This window comes from Sporobolomyces salmoneus (genome assembly GCF_050403485.1).
Source record: "Sporobolomyces salmoneus JCM6883 DNA, S_salmoneus_JCM6883_v1_ctg2, whole genome shotgun sequence".
Lineage (NCBI taxonomy): Eukaryota > Fungi > Basidiomycota > Microbotryomycetes > Sporidiobolales > Sporidiobolaceae > Sporobolomyces > Sporobolomyces salmoneus.
The window spans coordinates 84,135-107,816 of NW_027481161.1; the positions used below are offsets into that span (position 1 = coordinate 84,135).

Sequence of the window (23,682 nt, forward strand, 5' to 3'; positions counted from 1 at the left end):
ATGCAGTCTCATCTACTGTGCGGAGGGGCAGCGTAGTTGCAAGCAACTCGACGCGAGGCGGCTTCATTCGGAGTACATTACTTCATTTCCTCAGGCTGACACTAAGCTTTATGCAGCATTCCTAATTGTACAACAAGGAGATTTAGAACATCGGAACTGCGTGGCCGTCACCTCGAGGATCAGATCCACCAGCCCAAGCGCCATTGGGTAGTTTGTGAATAATCTGCAGTTTTCGCACGGAATTCAGTCAGTCACGCTGTTCCAGCTACGAATCCGAGTCTCTTCTGCGAGACTACTCACTTGACCACGTCCAAACATAGCTCGATCATGTCCTGTTAGTAGCTCAACATCATGACCCATCTTCTTGAGCTCCTCAACAACTTCCGGTCTCATTCCTTCCTCGAGGTACACCTTTGTTCCGATATCTCCATCTTTCTCCGCGTCGTCTGGAACGTCGGCCGAGATACAGAACCGAGGAGAGTCGAGGGTGGTTTGAACGGTCAAGTTATGGTGGAGCATGTTGAGGAGAACCTGAAAATGTGAGAGCAAGCATAGAATCGTCAGCGCTCTGCTCGATGAGCCCGGCTAGACGGTGTCTAGCTCACCTGTACGTGACCTTGCGGTTGCATGAAGCCACCCTAGTGACCGAAAGCAAAGCGAAACGATGAAGTCAGTCTCGTATCTGGATACAACGTTGAGAACTTCTCGTCTTGTTCGGGCTTACCATCACTCCGTATACTGTTGTCGCGAGGGGCGAGAGAGAGAATGATTAGTGCTCTGCTAGACTGAGTAGGCGGATTGATCCGAGCTCACCCATGAATAGATCTCCTCCTTTCTTGTCTCCTCTCGTCACAAGTCCCGGAATGATCGTGTGGTAAGGTCGTTTGCGAGGCTGACATGGACAAACAGGTCAGGACAGTCTGATCTTCACACACACAAGTCGACGAAGTCGGAAGACTTACAGCGATACAATTTGGGTGTCCTTCTTCGAGATTGAAATTGCATCCGCGGTTTTGCAGCGTGAAACCGCATCCTTTCGGAATCGCATAAGTTCCAAATCCGGCGTAGTTCGATTGGATGTAGGAGCAAGCGTTTCCGTATTGATCAGCGGCGGTGAAGAGAACGGTGTCGGAAGAGGCGAGAGGAGTTCCTTTGTTGATGATTGGCGTCGATTGTTGAGGGTTGAATAGTTCGGCTCGTTTGCGGAGGTAATCCTGGTAAATCGAGCCGGAATCCAGTCAGTTTCCCCAAAGAGACCGACTCAGGCCATGCGAAACTCAGACTCACCTTCGAGAGAAGCTCTTTGACGGGAACTCGAGCATGTTCAGGATCTGCGACGTAGGCTCGGGTATCGGCGAATGCGAGTCGAATAGCCGAGATGAGAGTATGTAGCCAGAGAGCAGAGTTGTGCTCAGTTTTCGCGAGATCGACTTTGCCTTGCTCCTGAATCGCTTCGAGAATACCGAGAGCTAAAATCCAATGCGTTCGAAGTCAGCTACCTTCGCCGCAAGCAACTGTCGGAGGAGAGCTCACCGATGAGGGCAGTTAATCCTTGACCGTTTGGAGGCGTCTCGTGGAGAGTGACTCCGTTTTCTCCTCCATAGTTAATCGAGATGGGTTCAACCGTTGTCGTGGTGTGCTCTTTGAGATCTTCGAGAGTCATGACTCCTCCTTTTGATTGGACGACTGCAAGAATGGGACGAAAACCTCGTCAGAATCGGCGAGTGCTTCCAGAAACGAAAAAGAGAATCTCACGCTCAACGATCGCTTCTGCTACCCTTCCTTCATAGAATCCAGCTTTTCCTTTCTCAGCAACTTCCCGGAATGTTTGTGCGAGGGTGGGGTTTTTGTAGAGCTCTCCGGGTCGAGGAGCGTGAGTTTTGCCGTTTTCGTCGGTAATGAGCATTTCGGCGTAATTCGGGGATTGTTTTAGGAAGACGTCGTGGTTCTTTACCCACGAGTACGAAGATACTTCCGAGATGGGCGCGCTGCATCATCAAGCGAAAGTGTCAGTAAGAACGAGCTCATTTTCGAGACAATGAAAACGACAAACTGACCCTTCTTCCGCTAGCCTGATCGCAGGAGCGAGAGCGTCGGCAACCGTGACCTTTCCGCTACCGAGCTTCTCGATCGTGTCGACCCAAACTGCAGCGCAACCAGGAACTGTCGCCGAGTTGATGTTGAGGAAAGGAATTTCTCGACCTTTGATTCCGAGTTCCCGACACTTTTCAAGCGTGAGAGCGGCTGGTGCACGTCCCGAACCGTTCAGTGCTGTGATCTCCTTCGTTTTGGTATCATAGTAAAGGCAGAATCCGTCTCCTCCAATTCCGCAACTGCCAGGTTCTGTAACGTTGAGCGCGGCAGAGACGGCAACAGCTAGTCGGGGAGAAGTGAGAGTAGTCCGTCAGCTACCTTGTGCAAGCTGTAGGACGGGAGGAAGTCGGGGAGATAAGAGATAGGCTTCGAAATCCAAAACTCACCAGCATCTGCAGCGTTTCCTCCTTGCCGGAGTACCTCGAGTCCAGCTTCAGCAGCGAGGGGTTGAGAGCAACAGATCATTCCCTTCGTTCCGTAAACGACAGACCGGCGAGAGGCGAAGGGAGCGAAGGGGACTTCGTTGTGAGTGAAGGCATCGTGAAGGTAAAGTTCTTGTTGAGACGCCATTTTCCGTGTGCTCGAGGGGAGAGATGTGAATCGGGCGGCGAGAGACGTTGAGGGAGAGAGCGGAAGAACGGCTTGAAATCGCTTCACTGCCGTTCGCGTTCCCCTCAAAGTCAAATCGTTCCGACGAAATTTCACTGCCCGTCGGATCTTCCGGCCGGTCCGTGTTTCGCAAATCAAGAAGAAAAATCTTTTCCAAATTCCGTGCTCAGCGCTCAGCTCTCTCTTCCTGTCCCTTCGCCTCGTCGCTACAGTCATCTGAGTTGGGTGAGCACGCATCAATGACTGGACTATCGGTGTCGCTAGATGCTCGCACTTGGAAGGCCTGGGAAGCTTACCAAAGATGGGTCAGCTCTCGATAAAGCTCGGCCGTCTCCTCTCAATTTCCGACCACCCCGCTTCGTTCTTTATCGCTTCCCACATTCGCTGTAGCCGCCGGAGCGTACGGAAGCCTATCTCTTCGACGTTCTCTCGCAGGGGTACATATCGCACCGATAGGAATTTGAATCGACCTTGAAGAAAGATCTCGCGAGAAGATTCGCTCCTTTATCCTCCTCCATCCTCGTCCCTCTCCATCTGTTTCCTCTCTCTACACTATCCCTCAGGACTCGAAAGATGTCTGATCTATCTGTCACAACTTCACAATCGACCTGCGACAAGAAGGCGGAAGAAGTCTTTGGCAGAATACTCCCTGTGGCTGATTCTTCCCTTCCGATCATTGATGAAGACGATGTCGACGAAGGTGCGAAGCTTGCTGGAGAAGTCGCAACCGTCTTTACTCAAGAAGAGAAGAACGCCGTGCGAAGAAAGTTGGATCGTCGAGTGAGTTTTTTCTGTTCAGCTTTCTCTGTCGCCCTCGCTCGCTCTCGACAGCTTCCCTTCATCTCTCGGGTACATTCTACTACTCTTGTTCGGAAAGCTGATGCCTTCGTTGTCGTCATCAGGTCGCACCCCTACTCATGCTCGTTTACTTTTCCCAATTCCTCGACAAGAACTCTCTCAACTACGCCTCCGTCCTCAACCTTCCTCTCGTCGGCGAACAATACAACCTCGTCATCTTGGCTTTCTATCTCGGCTACCTCGTCTTCGAAATCCCTCAATCGATTATGGCCCAGAAGTTTCCTCTCGCGAAATACCTCGGCTGGAACATCGTGGCGTGGTCATGGTCGGTCACGTCTTCGACTGCCTTCTCCATTGCTGAGCTGACCTCCTCCTCGCGATACATAGTGCCCTTGGTCTTCATGCTGTCTCTGGCAAGTTCGCCCCCTTCTTCGTCTTCCGTGTCCTCCTCGGAGTTTTCGAGTCCGTCGTCTCGCCCGTTTTGATCGCGTTGGTCGCCTCATTCTACGCCAAGAACGAACAATCGAAACGGATCGGTGCTTTCTACGCAATGAGTGCGTGCGAATCACTTTCACTTTCCTGAGAAACACGACAACTGACTTAACTCTTTCAACGCAGACGGAGTTACGAATATCGTCGGAGGTCTCATCGCTTACGGAACAACGTTCTACAAAGGTGATGCGATTGCACACTGGCGTATCGTAAGCCACTTCCCTCGTCGAGTGTCTGAGCTCGATCTGACCCTTTTCCTCGTCGCGATAGATCTATGTCATTCTTGCTGGTCTCGCTCTCGCTGTAGGAGTCGCAGTCATCGTTGGTCTTGCCGACTCTCCTGCGACAGCTCGCTTCCTCTCTGAGCGAGAGAAGCTCATTGCTCTCGAACGAGTTCGAGCGAATCAATCGGGGACAATCTCTCACAAATTCAAGAAAGCGCAAGCGGTCGAAGCTCTTTGTGACTTCAAAGTATGGTGGCTACTCTTCCTTATGGCTTGCATTTCGGTACCAAACTCGTGCATCACTTCCTTCACGTCGATTCTCGTAAGTTCTGATCCTTCGTCGATTCTGAACAAAGCTCACGAGGCTCTTCTCACAGATCAAATCCTTCGGATACACTTCGCAAGAGGCTCTCCTCTTCAACATCCCCTCCGGAGTCGTCGCCATCATCACTACGGTTTCCATTTCGATTTGGGCAGATAAGAAGAACGTTCGTATGCTCCCTTTCGCCGCATCGATCGTTCCCTCCATTGTTGGGCTCGGACTCCTCGTGGGATTCTCGAACGGAGGAGCGACTGGTGCTAACAAAGGGCCTCTCATCGTCGGAATCCTTTTGGTGAGCATCTCTCGTTTCCGCCTCGTTCTTCGCCACAAACGTCGAATGCTGACATTCTCACCTTCGCAACAGTCGCAAACGTTCATCAGCGGTATCGCGATGCTGTACTCGTTCTCTGCCTCATCCTTCGCCGGTAGTTCGAAGCGTTCAATCGTCAACGCTCTCCTCCTCGTCGCTTTCAGTCTCGGTAACCTCGCCGGAACTCAAACTTTTCAAGCGAAGGACAAGCCCCAGTACTTGCCTGGCAAGATCGCGCTCCTCGTTCTCCTCCTCGTTCTTTTCCCCTCGGCACTCGTTATGCACATCTATATCCGTCGACAAAACCAAAAGAAGGCGGCTGAAGTCGCTCGTCTCGTCGCTGAGCATGGTTGGTCAGAGGAGGAACTGCAGAAGGAGAAGGATCGATACGCTTTCCTCGATCTCGTGAGCTCTCTTTCCGTTTTTTGCCTTCATGGATCGAAGACTGACGAGGGATTTGACGGAATAGACCGACAAGCAGAACCCTTTCTTCGTTTACACTGCTTAAGCTCTCTCTCATCCTCTCCCCTCTGCTGTATAGATCCTCTCCCAGCTATTTTTAGATTATTTGTTCTCTCTCCAAAAAGGTCTTATCTCTGTTGTCTGTTCCGTGGAAGTTCATTTCTTGGTTGTCCGTGCACAGGCGAGCGAGCGTTGGGCAAAGGCGATTGGGGAGAGATCCACTGCTAGCCGTCTACCGTGTGAAGATACAGGTGCCGAGAGGACGATAGAGCGGCAGGCGGAAAAGAACACAAAAAAATAGGATATATGTGCAAAGTCAAACAGTTCTAATATGAATTGGCGTTTTAGCTCAGTTGGGAGTAGCGTACGCCTGAAGTAGTCAGGCCTCATCTAGCGTAAGGTCCCCGGTTCAAGCCCGGGAAACGCCATAACTTTTGCTTCCGAATGGGAAAAGTGCTTTCTTTTTTTCATCTTCGCCTCCTCGAGCCTTTTCCCTGTTGAATTCAGAACTCAAGCCACCGCGTAGGTACTTCGCTGTCACGGACACAGCTTCGAGGTTGCAGCGCTATGGGAATTCCGTGAAGCATAGTTTCGTGAGTTCTCGTTTCGCATACGGCTGGAAGCTAGTACAACAGCAACTCGCGTACGATCCGCGATGAGGCAGACTGCGAACAGCGAAACGGTAGCAGGAAGCGGCGACGAACAGAGAGTGTCGCAGCGTTACGGCATCTAGCGAGAATCTCTCGTGAAGTCTTCCCTCGCGCTTTCCGCCGAACTTCGCTCCGTAAACAAAGCCAACTGTCATGCGCTGACTCTTCGCTCATGCTCAGGTTGTGTCAAGTTTCCTTTCGAGCTTGAAATGGACGGCAAGCGAAGTGACCGCTTGTTGGCCTGGTAGACGATGGCGAACGGCATAACGGCGGGAACGGAGTGAAGAAGGGGAATGTTTGTCGAGAGGGGAAGGAGGAGAAGGAGGGAACGAGTTGAGAGACGAAAGCTGGCGAAGGATCGTGTGCAGAAGAAAAAGGAGCGTCTCGAGGGCCGTTTTCGAATCAAGCGAAGCGGGGTATTTCAGACGTATTCGAAAGGAAAGGACCTGGAGTCTGGAGTCATGCACAACGCGGAGTAGTCGGGAGGTAATAGAGGCTTTGCGTTCGGAAACCGAAAAGATTTTAAATTGGGATTTCGAAAACAGAAAAGCGTCTACTGCTTGCGACGGAAAGAGCAGCCTACAACGACGAAGGGATGAGCTTGCTGATCATTGTGATAGATTAGAGAATGGGACTTACCCTCAGTGAGCTTAGTCTTTCCACCGGTAGGAGTGCAGAGGATGGTGCTGCACGAACCGCAGAGAACTACGGTTTGGGCGTGCGAGAACACGGTGGTGATGTTGAAGCATCCGGGGCACTTGACGTCCATGAAGTACGAGTTCGGGGACCTAGATAACCACGAGAGTTCAGTATCGAGGAGTGGGGAAAGAGAAGGGAGAAATGTAGATTTACTGCACCAGACGCTTGAGCTTGTGGGTCTGGGCGGTCTTCTCAGCCGAAGGGTTAAGGAGGTCGACAGCGAGCGACGACTGATCGAGCACAAGGAGAACGAATGGGTTAGCTCACAAGATCGATCGAATGGAAACTGGTTACCTCTTTCTGATCTGCCTGAGTTCCTCCTAACTGAATCCATCTGCCTCTGTGCAGATTGTCCGTTCTCTCCGTTCTACCCTCGTTCCTGATGCGTGACGTGGTTGCCACTGATCCTCTGACTCGTGTGCCCAATTGAATCCCTCCTCAACTTTCATCCACCTCTGAGAGCCTGACCGCGAGCTGGAAGAGTCGAACTAGCGAGACTAACCATGATTGCTATAGACGGGTACGTTAAGAGTGGCGAGGAGAGGGAGGAGAGCGAGTTGAAGTAAATTTTAGGGGAGAGTGTGATCGTAGAGAGAGAGGAAGGAGAGAGCAGGAGGCAAGCTAGTGATCAGTGATGGAACAAGATGGAATGATCTAGCAAGGTCTAAACCTCGCACGTAAGTCGACTCACCTTCTGGGCGAAGAGGACGGGGAGAAAACCTAAAAAGGCCTCGAATGATTTCGACTTTCGGATCGCTTCGCTGTTCTGTCTCTCTCGCCACTCTCGACTGCCGTTCGTATATCCGTGTGCTATAGCAGGGCGGTGCTCGCGAACGCAGCTCACTTCCGTCGCGCCACCCTGAAACACTCATCCGACCAGCTGCTTCAGAGAGTGCATGGCTTGCGCTCAGAAGGCTTCGTTTCAATAGATCTATCTACGCTATCACAAGTATCTAATAGTATTGTTCGGCCATGACTGTTTCGCAAGACGTCCGAATTAGTTCTCGAGTTTCCTCACTTTCGCAGAAGGTACTTACTCAGAGTGACTAGACTCGTCCAACCCGTGAACGGAGTGCTACAACGTCGTTCAGATCAGAGTCAGTATCGAGTCGAATCGAGAGAAGGCGAATCAGAGAAGAAAGTTACCTCCGTCGCCCTTCTCCAGTCGTCGCATCGTATTGTTCCCAAACGAAACCAGTCCTCTCGTACTCCTGTGTGTTGGTGCTCAAATCAGCTCTCAACGGTCAGTCTGATCTGAACGTACGACTCACCTTGTAGACGTTGTTGATAACGTTATCTCGCAATTCCGAGTAAATCTCGCCGGCGAGAGATTGATGAGGTCCAGGTTCTTTCGCATATTTCTGTACACCGCGGCGGATTCAGTCGTCAGTAGAGTGCAGCGCTCATGAGAAGTAGAGATACTCACGTTATACAGAGCACCCAAAGCGAGGTAATTCATCTGAATCCAAATCGGCCCTCTCCAGTAATCCTCGCCTTTCCCAAACAACGGATGACTCTTCGATAATGATCTGATTCCGTAAGGAGACCAGAGCTGTTCTGGGTCTCGAAGGAGCGAGAGAACGGGTCCGAGGTGAGGAGAAGAGGGTTCGAGGAGGGAGAGAAGGAGAGGGAATAAGGAGATGTAGCCTTCATGGCAGACGTGGTAGGATTCATCTAGCGTATGAAGGACACGGTGTAAGAGGCTGATCGAGTGAGCGGGAGCGAAAGGTCTCACCGTCGGCGTCAACACTCGCGTCGCAATACATGGATTTCTCCTCGTTCCAGTGCAAATCTGTTCGAGCGACGATCTCATCAGTCTCTATTCCTTTGTTGTCTAATCGGAAGGACCCACCATCAATGTTGTGGACGATGTCCTCGTAATGGTCCTCAAACTCTTCGACATCTTCCTCCAGTTCGAGGAATTCCGCAACATCTTTCATCGTCCTCGCGAAGAACGCCATCCAACTCGCGAGATCGACGTGCAGCTCCCCAAGATGAGGCGGAATCGCACGCGGATAATCGTCCAACCCGGAAGTCAGGACATGATCCGTCGTTCTTCCTCTCCATCGGTACCCTTCGACGCTCGAACGAGACTTGCGACCGAATTCTCGGATTTGACCACGTTGAGTCGAGCGGAACCAGTTGTAGTGCAGCTTGAGTTTCGGATAGAGCGAGGTGAGATAGGAAGCGGCGAGAGCCGGGGACGAAAGATGGAGTGAGGAGAGACTGAGAGCGGAAGTCGAGGAGGAAGCGAAGATTTCTTGATCCGGGTCGGTGACAATCGAAGAGAGTGAGGTAAGTCCGAGTGCGCGGAGTCGTCCGATAAATGCGGTGATTCCCATCGTGAGAGTCGGAGGATTCGCATAAGATGGGTATTGCGTTTGAAACTCTTTCGGAACCTGCGAGGCCGAAAGAACGTTCATCAGAAGTATCGAATGCAGGATACGTCGATGAGACTCACCTTGCTCCTCGCCTCTTCTCCGAGGATTTGCTCCCTCGCAACCCATCCATCCTCATCGACGAGATTGATCCAGCTCTTGATGATCTCGAGACTAAGATCGTTATCCCACGCTCCAACTAACAAAAGATGGAACCCTTCGTCCCAATAGAAGCCCCGCGGGAAGAAGCTCCTACTCGGAGTCGCCGTCAACAATTCCCTCTCTTCCGTCATTTCCGGATGAGGTTCCCTCTTCTGCCCTTCTGAAGCGAGCGAGTCTTCGTCGTCCCATTCGTGAGAGAATGTGCGGTCAATGATAGAACTGCCGTGGAAGTAGCCGACTCCTCCGATCAGGTTGGCGAGAATGTCACGGGCGAAGGATTGTTGCGATGAGGAAAAAGTTGAGATTTGTGGGAACGCAAGAGCAAAGCGAGACTTGAAGGACTCGGATGCTGCCCCGAGCGCCGTCGAAAGAGACTTGCCTGCGATTGTCCACCGAATATTAGCTTACGACGAGAATCGACACAGAGAGAGAACGAGCTCACTGTCGAGCTGCGACGGGGTCGTTACCAGCTCGAAGAAGATGTCGACAGTCCAAGTGCCTTCGTAGACCTTTTGGAACCCGAACAAGTTGGCGCCGTACCTCGCTTCGTCCGGCAAAGTGAGGAGTACTGCCGGATCAAGCATCTTGTCTTGTCCGTACGACGGGAATACTTCGCGGTAACGTGCGGTGATCGCATTAAGGAAGACGTCTATCATCGAGCGCAATCAGCCTTTGAAAAAGAGAAGAGGGGGAAGAGGGACGAAAGAACTGACTCTTTGCTTGCCAAACTTGACCAGGACCGATCGGGGCTCCAAAGTAATGGGTTCGTTCGAGATATCCAGGGAAGTCACCAGAATGAGATCCCGGTGTGATCTCACTGTTGAGCGCATCTGTAGAGACCCGTAACCGTTCAGCTTTCGACAGAGAGCAGATAGAGAAAGCGATTTCTTACGATTGACGATTCGAATTGCGTAGTCGCCTAAACCATGCGTGCTACCTCTCAATGTAATCTCTCCTTCTAGACCCTATCGTGCCAAGATGGTTTAGTAAGCCGTATCAAACGAAGAGAGCGAAACCTTGTTTGCGACTCACCTCCTCTTCATCGGAGTTCTCCAGTTCCAGCGAACTCAGAGGGCCATCATTTCCAAAGTAGTTGATGAGAGATATACGAGACATTTGATCTGTGTGACTTAGCGGCATCAGCTTAATGCGATTGAAAGAACAAGGGAAAACGAGAGAGTCTGACCTCTGCGAAGAGGTTTTCCTTCGACCCGAACAGCCCAGCTACCGCCTGCTTCGAATTAGACAAGAGTCAGCCTCTCGTCTGTGTGACATGTGGGAGGAGATGGACTCGCCTGCTGCTTCCCCTGGTACTTTGAGGAAACTTGCCGTCAATTCAACATTGTTCAACTCGTCCTTGATGACCTCTTTCGCGGAGTTCCTTCCGTCGTGTTCGGTGAAAGTATACACTAATCCATCTCCTTGATCACAAGCGTGCCTCATCTCTGGATTCACCGAATCTTCAGTCTTGCGAAGAATCCAAAAGCGAAAGAAAGTCAGCACTCACTCGAGAAACCCTGGTAATCTTGCGCGCCGAACCACATCAAACCGGTCATCAATGTCGCTGGTAGCCTTGCTCTCAAGCCAAAGTAGAGATTCGGTCGGTACGTCCCCCACAGGAGCGATTCATTCGAAGAGCGTAACCCCGACTCGGAATCGCTTGAGGCGACTTGACCGAGGGCTAGGGATGTTGTTGTAGCTAACGCTACTATCGGGATAGTCAACCTCATGTTGAGGCTCGGAATGGAAGAGGGCGAACCTTTCGAACAACTCTTTCAGCTCTTGCTCGCACTCAACCCTCTCTTTTGACTTCCTAGCCGATATGACCGGCTTGTTGGATCTTCCACCAGAGGTACCTGGCTTCCTCTCTTTCTGATACCCTCTCCTCGGTGCTGATTCTCGTTTCATCTCCTTCCATCCCTCCTCCGCCGGATAACAGCTTTTGATTAGGATAATCGAGGAAATGAGGAGCTATTGGATGTACACTGCGAAGGAACGCCAGACAGACCTTGCGCGGATAGCCCAAGTGAGCTCAATCCGAGTCGTTCCGTATCTTTCAATCAACGCTCATCTCTCTCGCTCTCAGGTTCACCCGATAACGCACGCTGTCGCTCATTCCATGCTCTACGGTGGAGATGTGACGGCTCGGAGCGCAGGACGTACCCATCTACTCGCGCGAACACTCCTCGACAATCAGCTCATTCCCTCTCTCATTCGCACCCTCTCGTTCAAATCCGAGATGGATTCTGGCCACGTCGAAAGCCTAATCACGATCCTCCGCAACGTTCCGCATCTCGAATCGCTCACGCTCGGAGCCGTCTACTTCAAAGATCCTCCAAGCGATTTGTACACGGCAATCCAGACTCATACTCAACTCCGATCCTTCTCGTACGGATTCTACAGCGCCGAATCGCCTTTCGAGAAGATCGTACCGTTGCTCAACTCGTTCCCGAACTTGAAACACCTCGCTCTCGATCGCGTAGCTCCCCTCCAGTTCAGTGGCCCCCTTCTACCTCCATCGAAACGCGGAATGGGGTGGTGGGGTCCTCCGCCAACGTACAGTCTCGAATCGATCTCTATCTCGGATTGGAGGATGATCGGCTCGTCAGGTTGGCCTCTCGAAGTCCTGAGTTGGCTGTTCGGATCGACGAAATCCTCCCTTCGTTCGTTCCAAATTGATTTCCTCGGACTTACATCCCTCGAATCTATCTTTGAGTTCCTCGTCGACCGATCATGCACCCTCGCTCTAGAACGACTCACGATTCGGGATTTTCAAGATCTCTCAACCCTGGAACCTATTCCTCTCGATCCAAACTCTCTCGCCTCCACGTTTCCGAATCTGACCCACCTCTTCCTTATGACGAACGCCGACGAATCTTCGTTCCTCACGCCAACGCCGCACCTCCTCATCCCTCCGAATTTGCAAACGCTTCAAGTCGACGACGACCTCTTCCTCACTTGGCGATTACTCGAGGCCGTACAAGCCGATTCGGTTCCGACTAGTTTCAAACGACTTCGACTTCGAGGCCCTTTCCCTTCGGACCCAGACGTCAAAGCGTTGAAACGAGTTTGTGAAGCAAAAGGTATCGTTTGTGAAGCACTTAGACCTTTCTAGATTGCGCCATTCTTAGTTGGGCCGTTATGAGGTCTTTTCGCTCTCCATGTTGCTTGTATTGTTATCGAAGAAACGACATGATTTGCAAGAAGAAAATGCGATAGATGAGAGAATGGTAGGAAAAACAAACTACTGCATCGGGATGACCGCGACGACTGCCCCCTCTTTCCCATCCTTGAACTTCATCCATCGACCTAATCTCGGTTCCTTCGCTACTCCCGCGACGACTATCAAGTTCTTCGCCTCCTTCTCTCCATCTGACTCTCGTTCCTTCTTCTTCCCATCGAGTCTCGGTAAATGGTTCTCTTTCGTCGGTCGCAAACTCGGAGCGATGATCTGCAGAGAGTTGACGAATCCAGGGGCGGCGATCGTCGTCAAGAGGGAGAAGGAGCGGATTCTTTCGTCGATTTTCCATAATCGAATCTGACCGTCCCAGGATCCGGAGGCGAAAACGTCTCCATAGGGTAAGGTGGCGAGCGAAGTGATCCAACGAGGTGTTCCGATGATACCTTCGGTTTCGGAAACGTGCTCATTGAAGCCGTGAGCGAATTGAACGGTGTGAATCGGTTTTTTCTTCGTAATCGTCCAGAGACAGATCGACCTGAAAACGAGATTATCAGCGTCAGATCTGAGTGAAAAGGTTGTGTAATGTGACTCACCCGCTATCACCACCACTTAGAATCGTTGTATCATCAACCATCGCGACGCAATCGATGCTTCCCTCGACGAACTTGACCGGACCTTTCGCCGCCTCCAGTTCCCGGATCTTTCTCCTCCTCCTTCTCTCCTCTTCTTCGAGTCCTTCCTCCTCATCCGCTCCTTCGAGAACGTTTCGAATCCTGCTTCCTCCTCCTCCTCGGAACACGAGTTGACTCTCTTCCATCACTTTCCAATATCGTACAGTTTTGTCCCGGCCTCCTGCTGTCACAGCGAGTTCTCCTCGAAGAGCGTCGACAGCTTGAATGCAATCTTGATGACCGAACAAGGTTTCGACGTAGGAGAATGTTGAGAGGTCGAATAGTTTGACAGTTCGATCGAATGATGAAGTGTACAATTGTTGTGTACCGAGTCGGAAAGCAATAGACTGAATGTCGAAGCAACAAGGTAATCAGTCTCATGCCAATTAGCGTATATGAGGAGAGACAATACTCACAGCGAGTTTATCTTTGTGACCTGCGAGTCCCCGAGCCCATTTGATCCCATCTCCTTCGATGTTCCAGCATCCTAGAACCTTATCTTTCCCGGCACTGGCCAACACTTTTCCATCATGACTGATCGCAAGGTCGAGAATCTCATCCGAGTGTCCCTCGACCAATTCTTTCCCTTTCCCCTTGTCTCCCTTTTTCACTTTCGACGCATCGCGCTTCTCCGAATCTGACAAAGCCTTGACAACTCGTGCTGCTCGAGTTATCCTAGCTGGAGATTGAGTCGACGTTGAAGGGGAAGAGGAAGAGACTGATTTGAGAGAGTATTTGATGATTCCTCCGCCTTTACTCGATGTGAATAGCCAGTGACCGTCATGGGAAGCGACAGCAGATGTCACTGATCCGCGATGACCTTTCGAGGGTGTGTGGAAGATGGAAGATGGGGAGAGAGGGAGTTGAAGCTAGAGAACGATATCCGCGCGTCAGTTTTCGACTTTGGGTCGATTTCGCATCGAAAATACTCACAGAGGAAGCGACGTTGAGATGCAGTTTTCCAGTGTGTTCGAGCTGCACAGAATGAGGGACTGAGTATGCGATAGACAGGCGGATTGGCGGAAAATGAAAACTTACAACATCCTGTTGCAATCGTTCTGCGATGATATCCCGGTCAAGATCCGCGGCATCGAACCCGATTTCCTCTATATACACCAATCTTCGTCAGCTCTGTTCCTCCTGGTAGTTGAACAGGCACGAGCTGACCCTCTTTATCCTTTTCGAGACTTTTGAGGTACATTTGCGATAACCTCAACCTCTTTTGTGCCGGAGTTTCTAGCTCGTCCTCCTCTTCGCTGCTCTCTTCTGCCGCAGCTCCATCCGCCTGACTTCCCATGTCGTCCGAATCGAAAGCTCCATCATCTGGCAGATCCAATTCTTCATCATCATCTTCCTGTCTCCTCTTGCCCTTCTGATCGTTCCTGTCCCCTCCTCCATCTCTTCGACCGTTCCCTCTGCCTCTACCACGAGTGTTTCCTCCTCCGCGAGCTCCTCGAGACGAACTTCCGTTTCGATTTGCAGGTTTGCCTGTTCTTTGAGCTCCTTCTCCCTCGCCTTCTCGCTTGCGCTTGCTGAACGGTCGTGGTTTCGAAAAGAATGCGTCCGGCATCGCGAACTGCTTCCTCGGCGAGAGTTGGGTAGAGAAAGGTGAAAAGTCAAGATGCCTCTCACGAAAAAATTCCCCAAGCGATAATCTACTTGCGCTCAGATCCAGGTCCTGAGCTTAGTAGCGCGACAGAGAGCAATAGTAAATCACTACAGTCGGTCCAGCGAAAAGAAGAAAAATATATGGAACTGTTCGCAAGAAAGAGTCGAAAGAGAACCAGCGTTTCCTCGTCACCGCCTCCGCCCTCTGAGCATGCAGACGATCTCACGCTCTCTCAGTGGTCATGGGCAGTCTTGGGACAGGTCAATAGGGAAACTTGATAGATTACGCCGTTTTCGAAACATCGTCGTAAACGTCGAACCGTCTTTGCACTGTCACCGGGATCCCAGCTCTCGCCTTGTCAATGACAGACATATCTGTGAGCGAACAAGGAGGGCTGACATCAGTTGAGCTCAGAGCCAACGATAGCGGAGGGGATTCGAGGCATACCGATATCTGCGAATGCGATTCCTTCCTTTTCGTCGAGCTGTGTAACGAATTTGCCCCTGCAGTAATCAAGTATATATTTTCAGCTTCTGAGCTGGTCGGGAGAAGCGGGAGACCCTCTCCGAGACAAGGGAGAGGCAAGATCGTCGCTTCGAGCTCACATGGGATCTGATACTCCACTAAAACCCCAAGCCTTGTATCCATCCCCACTCGTCGCTCTTGCTGGCGAGCACATTCCAACGTAGATTTGCTGGTCGACCGCTCGAGCTCTTTGCAGCAGATCCCAATGTAAAGGTCCTGTTGTAAGGTTGAAAGCGGAAGGATAGAGCATCGCGATAGCTCCTAGAGACCAGGCGGAGTGTGTCAGCGAGCAGAACAGTTAAGAGATCGTGTTTTGGACTAGGAACAATCGAATTGGGACGGCATGGTGAAGAGTGAAAGAAGGAGGAAAGGAAAATCGCACCTTTTCGAGCTGCGATCATGGCGAGCTCAGGATAACGAACGTCGTAGCATACTCCTACACCGATCTTTCCGAAATCTATCCACGGTCCCAAATCGTCAGAGGTGAGCTTTCCCGCGCAACTCAGACGAGATGAAGCTTTTTACCTGTTTCGACAATCGTGACCTGGTCTCCTCCTGTCAGTGTATCACTCTCCTTGAAGACGATGCCTCCCACTGCGCTCATATCGATATCGAACAAGTGTACTTTGCGATGCAGTGCGACGAGTTTGCCATCGGGAGAGAAAACAGGCGCAGTATTGTAAACTTTATCGTCGGGCGTTAATTCGGGAATCGATCCTATCGCGCACCGCACAGCATGAATTTCTCGTCGCTCACACCATAGATAATAAGAGAGAACAACTTACCTCCAATCAACCAGATTTTGTGCTCCTTTGCGATTCCGCTCAGCAGTTTTATACTCTCGCTCTCGCTCTCTGCCACGTCGTAGGACTCCTTGTTCTCCTGGGTCCAATTAATTCTCTCTGCGTACTTCCTGAACATGTTCGTAGCGTACGGAGAGTTGAAGATCTCCTGTCAGAGCCCCACGCCGAATCGGGATGAGTTATCTATAGCTTTCTGTCCTCGAGACGAAGTGGACGCACCGGGAGTGTTACGAGGTCAGGTCTCTTGCCCTCAGCTCCACCTTGGATCGCCTTCGAGACCATATCCCGCGCGTGAGCGAGGTTATCTTGTTTATTCGATCCGTCTCCAGGTTGAGCGATTTGACACATGGCAAGACGGAAGTTGCGACCGTTGACGGGAGCAGCTGAGATCGTCATGTTGCGAGCTGATCGAGGGCTAGGGCGAAGTGAAGTTGAGAGGCGAGAGAGCATGAAGGAAGAGAGCGTTTGTCCGCTTCAGGTCTACCGCTGCTAAGCGCTCATCGTGCAGGTTCTCTGGCTAGATCAATATCCAAACCGAAGCGAAAGGAATGGAGTAGGCAAAGAGAGATGGAGCGAGCAAAGCAAGAGAAGAAAACTTTGCTTGCGAAACGAGCTCTGTTCTCCCGTTCCGACTCGTCGACAAGCTCATAAGATACGTATCCGAATTCATACAATCAAATATGACGCAATAGGGCAAAGAGAAGCGAATGTCTGTCTATATGGAATGAGTGGAAATAGATCATCTCCAATTGAAGCCTTTCGACGAGCGCGATGCCGTTCCTCCTCTAATGTTCTCTGTCTGGATCTCCTCAACGTCGTTCGGTTGACGAGTCGCGTAGCTCGAGTAGAACGGAGCCTCGTTCCGAGTGGTAATGTCGGTTCCGTAGAGACGGGACGAACTGTCGGAAGTGTCGATTGAACCAGGTCCTCTACTTCCTCCGAGACGACCTGTACTGCTCTCGACCGTCGAGCCTGGAGAGGTAGGAGAGATCGGAGGAGTGTCTTGTGCATAGGCGAGGGTCGACATAGGATAGGATTCAGCGCCAACCTGAGGTTTCTGGCTCGTCGAAATCACCGATGTCAAGGCCAAATCGACATCGTGGTTGGTAGGGGGCTGGACTGGGGAGACGACTTTATCTTCTGCTGAAGTCGACGGTGAAGATTGCTTCGATTTCGATGCGAGATAAGTTCGTCGGAAGAAGAGGAGGGAGAGGGGTAGGCCAAGAGTGGCGAAGATCCAGGGAGGGAGGAGTCCGGCGGCTTCAGCGTAAGATCGGATGTAGACTACCTTTGTTCCCGCAGCCGAAACGAAGGCGAAGATGGCGTTGACAGCTGTAAGCAGAATGCAAACTCCGCTGAAAATTCGCGAACGACAACGAGAACGGTATCAGCAAACGCACAGCCGAGGTGAGCGTCTGAAGAGCTGTTATGCACTTACTAGGTGATATAAACGAGACTGTTGTAGGTCTGTTCGATCATCCTTTCTTGCGCTCGTGCTTCGGGACTGACTCGAGTTCGGTTTGACAATTCATCCATCGTTCGACGCAGTTCTCGCTAGATAGAGTTGATTCGATCAGCTTATCTCCGACGAGAGCACTCCGACGATAGCAATCGAGTGCGGCTTACTAAGTGAAGAACGCCAGCTCCCACGAGGAGGATTTCCAGAAGTATGGTCCAAATCAGATACGAAATAAACGCTATCACGAACCAGGAGTCAGTCTTTCGTTAACGAGTTGCATAGTGATCAGAGAGCACCTTACTCCATCGGAAGTAGGTTCCGAAAGACGAAAGATCCTGAATGAATTTTTCGGCGATGGCAAAACCAGTGCCGGATTGAAACGCAGAAACGTCGAATCTCCCGTTGCTGCGACGCCACCAAATTGTCAGTAGATTCCAAAGGGGGAACAAGGAATCTCACCCACTAGGTGATTTGTAGAGCACTCAATGCCGTATCGATCTGTTTGTAATTCGACATCGCACTTCGATATTTGAGGTGACTCGCTCCTCCAAGGATCCCGATTGAAGTCGAACTTGCTAGGATAGTCAATAGTCCGAAAGTGTTGAGGAAAGGTGCTTGGGCGACGAAAGAACGTGACGGTCTCCCCGCAGAGTCGAGATGAAGCACGTCTACAGAGCGCAAAGTTAGAATCGCCTCTCGCGGCGTAAAAATCGTGGGACACGGCTTACGACTGACACACAACTATACAGGAAGGATCAGCTTCGCATTCGAGTATGAAGCTCGCAGCGAAAACACTGACCGACCAAGCTGCCAGAAAAAAAGAAACCCATCCGGCCCACCAGACTAACGTCCTCCAAAGAGCTGAATCGAAAACGAGTTTTCCCTGACTGAAGTCGATCGAGCGCCAAAGGTATCCTACTCACTCGCGCCAGAGAACGTTAGCTATAAAGAAACCTCGTCGAGGGGAGTTCAACTCGCCTTGCAAAACTCCGAAGAAGACGATGAAGCCTGTAACAAAGCACGAGGTGTAATGCGAGACTATGTAGAGTCCACCCTGACCTCGATGCAGCTTAAACAGCCAGTAGGTCCCCTCTCTCCATTTCATATATAGCGAGAGGGCCAAGAAGATGGTGGAGCCAGATAGAAAGGTGCTCAATGTCAGCTTGTGAACCTCGCGAACTCGAAAAAACTGCACACGGACAGGGCTATGATTGCCGAAGTCGTGTAGAGTTGCGACAGAAAGCTGTGTCCCAAGTCTGGTCGAACTTGCGCTGTAAAAGCTGCTCGAATCGCAGCCCATGCTGTCATCAAGACGAACGGACGCTCGTCAGCGAGGTCTCTGCACGAAATTGAGTGCATCTACTTACGATTGGCACCTTCTGGTAACTTGGCGAGGATTGTATTCTGTTGAAGCGAGGTTAGTAGGCGATCCGGAACGAAAGAGAGATCTGAACGGCTCACGACTAATGCGAGCAACTCGTCTGCTGCAGTCATCTTTCGAGAGTTCTTCCCGTAGACCTAAATAGCTTGTGATCTTCGTGTCGACCAGATGAGCTGTTTGAGGTCGGCGGTCCCACGAGGAAGAGGTAGGAGCGAGATGTGGCGGTTTCGATTCTTCTTCTTCTGACTGTCTTGCGAGTGCTGTACTTCGAGCGTCGAAGTCCCGTCGGTGTCGAGGGATCTGAGGAAGTGAGTGAAGTAGTGAAGAGAGGGGAGGGAGCCCTCAAAAGCGATGGGGCGTGCATTCTCCACGGTAACTCCGGCGTCGTTTGATTGGATGATGAGCACGGTTCGAGCGAGGTTCGTGTTGATCGTGAGAGAAGAAGAACGCAATCAAAGCTCGAGCCTCGCCTGTCGCGAACACCCTCTGCAGAGAGTCTGCACCAGAGCGTTGAAGTCGAGCGCGAGGAACCAAACGGGCTCTCCTCCATTCTGGCTGTCGATCGAAATCCTGCAAGCTGCTACACTGGCACACGAGAGCGTGAGCCGTACATACCTGTTTCTCAGACTCCTGCCGCCGCATTGGATCGTAAGGAATCTGGTCCTGCGAAACGCAGAGAAACGAGGAGTGAATGAATGAAACAGAAGTGAACAAGGTACACGAGTAAGTTTCGCAATGCTCTATTCGGAATCCGGGTAAATTGATTTGTGATGACTTAGAGCTCACCCGCATTCATTCTGAACCTTTTCGCTTTTCGCCTTCACTCGTTATTGTACTCTCCTCGGACCGCTCGAAAGCACCACTCAGCAAGGACCGCCCATCAGTCAACGTTCCCAGTCACTCGACTCCGCTCCCGATCCGACGACACTCTCGCTCGCCCGACGTCGGATATCGTTCTCCCTCACTCTTCCAACGGTCTCAGTCGACGCTTTTCCGGACATCTCAAGGCAAACGCTCCCGGTAGAGCTTAGCGCTCAAGTAGAAGCGGGCTCTCATGGCGGATCCTACCCATGTCGAGTGGGTAGAATTACTTCCGGTGTACTCGGGAGGGATGATCTTCTTGAGTTGGGCAGTCTCGGTCGTAGGAGCCTGGACGACACTCGTAAGCTTGATCTCACTACCCTATCAAGGTTGAAGCCGTACGAGCGATGTCAAGTTGATTCACTCTTCTCTCTCTCTTTGTGCGCTCGCAGGAAATCCTCTTGCGAAGGACAGGGAACGCTGGAATGATGAATGTTCTGCTCCTCCTGGGAGCTGGGATCGCGTTTGGTTCGACCGCGACGTTCGGAATGCACTTCGTGAGTCCCTCGGAACTTCGCGTCTTGACGGATCTCGCATCCTCCGAAATTTTGCACTGTTCTGACACTTTTCCTGTTGCGCATCCAGGTCGGGAATCAAGCCTTGACGCTCAAACTACCACCACCATGGGAAGGACAAGGCGTCCCCCTCTCTTACAGCCCTTCGTACACGATTCTCTCGCTCATCATTTCCTGCCTTTGCATGATTCTCGCTTTTTCCTTTATCGGTCTTCGATTCAATGCTCCCGTCGCCAAGGTACCGAGGGAGGACGATGAACTAGAGCCGGTCGATTCTCTCGAAGAGGGAGACAAGTTTGAAGACGAAGCACCGGAGGAGAGGAAAATCAGACCCACGACAGCTCAAACCGACAAGACTACTCTCTCGAGTATCTCCTTCATGGCCAAGAACCGCTCGGTATGGGAGTCGTCTGCAAAGGAGAAACAACGGGAAGACGAAGCCGGGGAGGATGACGAAGAAGCTCGAGAGGAAAGAGGAGAATTCGGAGTTCACTCAGCGACGGTCTCGAAAGCGGGTGTTGCCAAGATCCTCGGAGCTGGTGTAATCTGTGGAGGAGGAATCGCCGCAATGCGTTGAGTTTCCCTTTCCACCTCAATGCAAAAGCTCTACAGACTCTGACAAACGACTTTATTTTTCGCTTACAGATTACGTCGGACAATGCCCCGTCAATTCGGTCCCTCGCATCACGAACGACTGGTACACGATCTTTGCCTCAATTCTCATCGCGATGGCGGCAGTTTCCCTCGGTCTCTACATCCTCTTCGTCGTTTTCCGGCCCAAGTTGCAACATTCATGGTACAAACGTTTAGCGGTCGCGATGCTTCTCGGAGCTGGAGTCACCTGCATGCATTTCGTCGCTCTCGTCGGAACCCACTACTTCGCACGGGAAGGTACCGATCTGACGACTCCCGCCGACAACGCGACGAAGAAGATTATCAGTACGTTCAAGCTACTCTCTTAACGTACAAAGTGCGATCGCTCACCTCCGTCGTTCGCTTAGTTTCGATCATTTGCGTCGTCGCTCCGATCTGCTGCATCTCGCTCGTCATCTTCGCCTGGTTCGCTCAATTACGACACGCCCGCCAACGAGCAGCTCGACATCGTATCATCCTCTCTACCGCCATCTTCGATCACCAAGGACTGTTACTCGTTCAACCTGAATCCGGTCTTCTTCCCTCGGCTCGAATTTACCCAAGTTCGACTTCAGAAGACAAACCCTCGTTCCTCAGCTCGTTCGGTATCGGGAATCAACTCCGACTCGACTCGAACAGAGTCAAACTCTCGCGTTCTGATCCGTCATTCGTCGCTTTCGTTCAAGAATCGTGGAGGTGGCGAAATCGGCAGTCGGCGAACAAGTCTAGCAACAACGAGAAACAAGGTCTTCCCACCGACGGAGATGAGACGAACGCGGAAGGAGGAGAAGCAGGAGCAGGTCGGAATCCGAAAGGAATCGACACGAACGAGTCAGAAATGTTGAGGAGGAGTCTCGTGAGCTTCCAAATGGCGAGTGAGGATATCGCGACACAAATCGGTGGAAGTGGTGAAGACTTGCGTTGTCTCGGAGTCTTGTATGATAGCATACTCAAAACGTGAGTTGTTCCTCGTCTCGTCAGAATCTGCTCTCAGGACTAACTTTCTTCCTCCATGCCGCAGCGGTCACTATCAAGTTTCTTCGAAGACGACGAACGACAAATTCACGGTCACTCAAGGACAGATGCTCGTACTCGCTCGTCGACTCAAGAACGCAGCCGAACGAGACAGCCTGCTCGCCAAAGGATTCGTATTCGCCGAACCTGGAGCTGTCGCTCGATTGACTTCGAATGCTCTCGCTTGCCCCTACGACCGTGTATTCGACTACTTCAGAGACGCGTATCGCTTCACTCGATTCGGCTTATCGAAAAAGCTTGAACGAGGCAGACTCTACGGTGGTCTGCTACTCCTGCAGGTGAGTCGTCACTAAGCTTACCGAAGACTCTATCAGAGCTGACGCATGAATGTACTTAGGCCCTACCCGGAGCAGGATTGCAAGTCGTCGTAGATGAGAAGATGCATCATTCGTTACCCATGACCGAAGTCGCTCTGCTAGTCGATTCTTCCATCGACCGCTCAAAGTTCCCAGCCTCAGCCCTACCAGTCACGACACTGGAAAGCGTCGTACAAGGACTCGAATCTCTAGGAGGTCGATCACTCGAGGAGCTTTCGAATTACTCGGCTCAATCGACGTCTCCTCAAGACGCAGCTGGCCAGCTACAGTTCCTCGTAGCGAACGTCGTTCGACCATACTTCAATCGCGTCTTCTCCGAAACCACGATCTCTTCCCTCGCCGATCGCCTCATCCTCACCTCGAGCGTCGTTCCCCTCTCTTCCCGTTCCGGGCCCTCTCACGGCGCGGATGGAATTGTCAAGGATTCGTACTTCCTCTGTATCAAGGCAATCGTCCCTTCGTCCTTCCCCGTCCCAGGACGACCCCTCAATTGGCTCCCCTTCCAGCTTTATCGTGCTCAATCCGAATCCGTTGCTCAACTTTCCGCCTCTTCGGCGGCTCGACCTGGGACGGGTGTTTCGATCGCCTCTACCATCATCCCCTACGACGTCAAGAGTCATGGATCAAGTAGCGGCGGTCACGAGCGAGGCGACGACGATCTCCCCTTCCCACTCTCGACCGCTTCGCCCTTCTCCTCGTCCGCGTTCCCCCCTTCAGGCTCGACTAAACCGTTCCCTTCGGCTCCGTTTCCTCGAAACCGCTTAACGCCTCCAAGCACGGCCCAGTCGACTTCAACTCTTCGACATTCCTTCGTCGAACGAGATCTCGGAATCGACGAGTCACCATCGCGACGTCCGCTTTCAGGAGTTCCGCCTTATTCCGCTGATTGGGTCATGGAGCTCGTTAAAGAAACCGTTGCAGGTCAAGAGCAGAGTTGGCGAGCGTGGGACGTCCCTGGACGTCGTCCAGCTCGTAGTCGGACGACCTCGAACAATGCTCTCGATCGAGTTTAGCCGACGAGTTCAGCGGGTTTGTATCGAAAAACGGTTCGGAAAACGTAGATGAAGAAGGGTTCGCTGTGTTGTATTTGCTTTATCTATTTATTCATTCCTCTTAGTTATTCATTCCATCACGATGTTGTCATTCATGGGTAGTCATCTATCGGACAAGGTGCAAAGGTATCTCTCGGACTTTGCTCAAAAAAACCCTCAAATCTCCTCCTTCGATCGATCTCTCTTTCTTCAGACGAGCTCGGTTTGCCGTCACTATCGCTGACGATGACTCTTTTCGCTCACTGTAGATCCACACTGGGCTGTGTAGCCATTACGTCGAAGCTGAAGGCATCGCCGGATTTTCTCGAAACATTCCTCCTTTTCGCAAGACGGCTTCTATCGTTCCTAGCCCTTGCTACTATTCGGGGAAGATCGCTCGCTCGATTGCTTGCATTCCATCATGACGTTAGAGAATGGACTGGAGTTCCGTCATTCGGCAC

General features: G+C 51.6%; 8 protein-coding genes across 8 annotated transcripts; 3 read left to right on the forward strand and 5 right to left on the reverse strand.

The window, feature by feature from the left end:
• Positions 1-142: 142 nt before the first annotated feature.
• Positions 143-2,664, reverse strand: JCM6883_003551 (gamma-glutamyltransferase family protein; the record flags this gene model as incomplete). The annotated part of the gene is made up of 11 exons (XM_076628522.1): positions 143-223; positions 301-531; positions 606-638; positions 725-738; positions 814-892; positions 963-1,214; positions 1,288-1,469; positions 1,534-1,686; positions 1,756-1,988; positions 2,058-2,376; positions 2,481-2,664. The coding sequence occupies 11 exons, from the start codon at positions 2,662-2,664 to the stop codon at positions 143-145; spliced, it is 1,761 nt and encodes a 586-aa protein (XP_076491258.1).
• A 612-nt stretch (positions 2,665-3,276) lies between these two features.
• Positions 3,277-5,357, forward strand: JCM6883_003552 (uncharacterized protein; the record flags this gene model as incomplete). Its single annotated transcript, XM_076628523.1, has 8 exons — positions 3,277-3,483; positions 3,606-3,826; positions 3,889-4,055; positions 4,120-4,202; positions 4,264-4,539; positions 4,595-4,831; positions 4,904-5,254; positions 5,319-5,357. 8 exons carry the CDS (start codon positions 3,277-3,279, stop codon positions 5,355-5,357), a joined length of 1,581 nt encoding a protein of 526 aa, XP_076491259.1.
• Positions 5,358-7,613: 2,256 nt separating this feature from the next.
• CWH41 (mannosyl-oligosaccharide glucosidase) lies at positions 7,614-10,930 on the reverse strand (the record flags this gene model as incomplete). Its single annotated transcript, XM_076628524.1, has 15 exons — positions 7,614-7,636; positions 7,698-7,735; positions 7,807-7,871; positions 7,932-8,021; positions 8,087-8,334; positions 8,396-8,452; positions 8,513-9,059; positions 9,122-9,579; positions 9,643-9,849; positions 9,914-10,030; positions 10,093-10,165; positions 10,233-10,321; positions 10,387-10,434; positions 10,496-10,645; positions 10,708-10,930. The coding sequence occupies 15 exons, from the start codon at positions 10,928-10,930 to the stop codon at positions 7,614-7,616; spliced, it is 2,433 nt and encodes an 810-aa protein (XP_076491260.1).
• Positions 10,931-11,022: 92 nt separating this feature from the next.
• Positions 11,023-12,315, forward strand: JCM6883_003554 (uncharacterized protein; the record flags this gene model as incomplete). Its single annotated transcript, XM_076628525.1, has 3 exons — positions 11,023-11,052; positions 11,140-11,226; positions 11,287-12,315. 3 exons carry the CDS (start codon positions 11,023-11,025, stop codon positions 12,313-12,315), a joined length of 1,146 nt encoding a protein of 381 aa, XP_076491261.1.
• Positions 12,316-12,444: 129 nt separating this feature from the next.
• RRP9 (ribosomal RNA-processing protein RRP9) lies at positions 12,445-14,622 on the reverse strand (the record flags this gene model as incomplete). Its single annotated transcript, XM_076628526.1, has 6 exons — positions 12,445-12,916; positions 12,975-13,399; positions 13,469-13,921; positions 13,986-14,027; positions 14,091-14,158; positions 14,220-14,622. The coding sequence occupies 6 exons, from the start codon at positions 14,620-14,622 to the stop codon at positions 12,445-12,447; spliced, it is 1,863 nt and encodes a 620-aa protein (XP_076491262.1).
• A 321-nt stretch (positions 14,623-14,943) lies between these two features.
• On the reverse strand, positions 14,944-16,439 carry JCM6883_003556 (carbon-nitrogen hydrolase family protein; the record flags this gene model as incomplete). The annotated part of the gene is made up of 7 exons (XM_076628527.1): positions 14,944-15,035; positions 15,109-15,164; positions 15,267-15,447; positions 15,569-15,643; positions 15,712-15,903; positions 15,972-16,137; positions 16,209-16,439. 7 exons carry the CDS (start codon positions 16,437-16,439, stop codon positions 14,944-14,946), a joined length of 993 nt encoding a protein of 330 aa, XP_076491263.1.
• Positions 16,440-16,728: 289 nt separating this feature from the next.
• Positions 16,729-18,942, reverse strand: JCM6883_003557 (uncharacterized protein; the record flags this gene model as incomplete). Its single annotated transcript, XM_076628528.1, has 9 exons — positions 16,729-17,344; positions 17,428-17,543; positions 17,616-17,686; positions 17,750-17,853; positions 17,912-18,116; positions 18,177-18,189; positions 18,248-18,363; positions 18,427-18,456; positions 18,816-18,942. The coding sequence occupies 9 exons, from the start codon at positions 18,940-18,942 to the stop codon at positions 16,729-16,731; spliced, it is 1,398 nt and encodes a 465-aa protein (XP_076491264.1).
• Positions 18,943-19,883: 941 nt separating this feature from the next.
• Positions 19,884-23,203, forward strand: JCM6883_003558 (uncharacterized protein; the record flags this gene model as incomplete). Its single annotated transcript, XM_076628529.1, has 7 exons — positions 19,884-19,991; positions 20,083-20,187; positions 20,276-20,777; positions 20,851-21,144; positions 21,207-21,795; positions 21,860-22,151; positions 22,211-23,203. The coding sequence occupies 7 exons, from the start codon at positions 19,884-19,886 to the stop codon at positions 23,201-23,203; spliced, it is 2,883 nt and encodes a 960-aa protein (XP_076491265.1).
• Between the last annotated feature and the right edge of the window lie 479 nt (positions 23,204-23,682).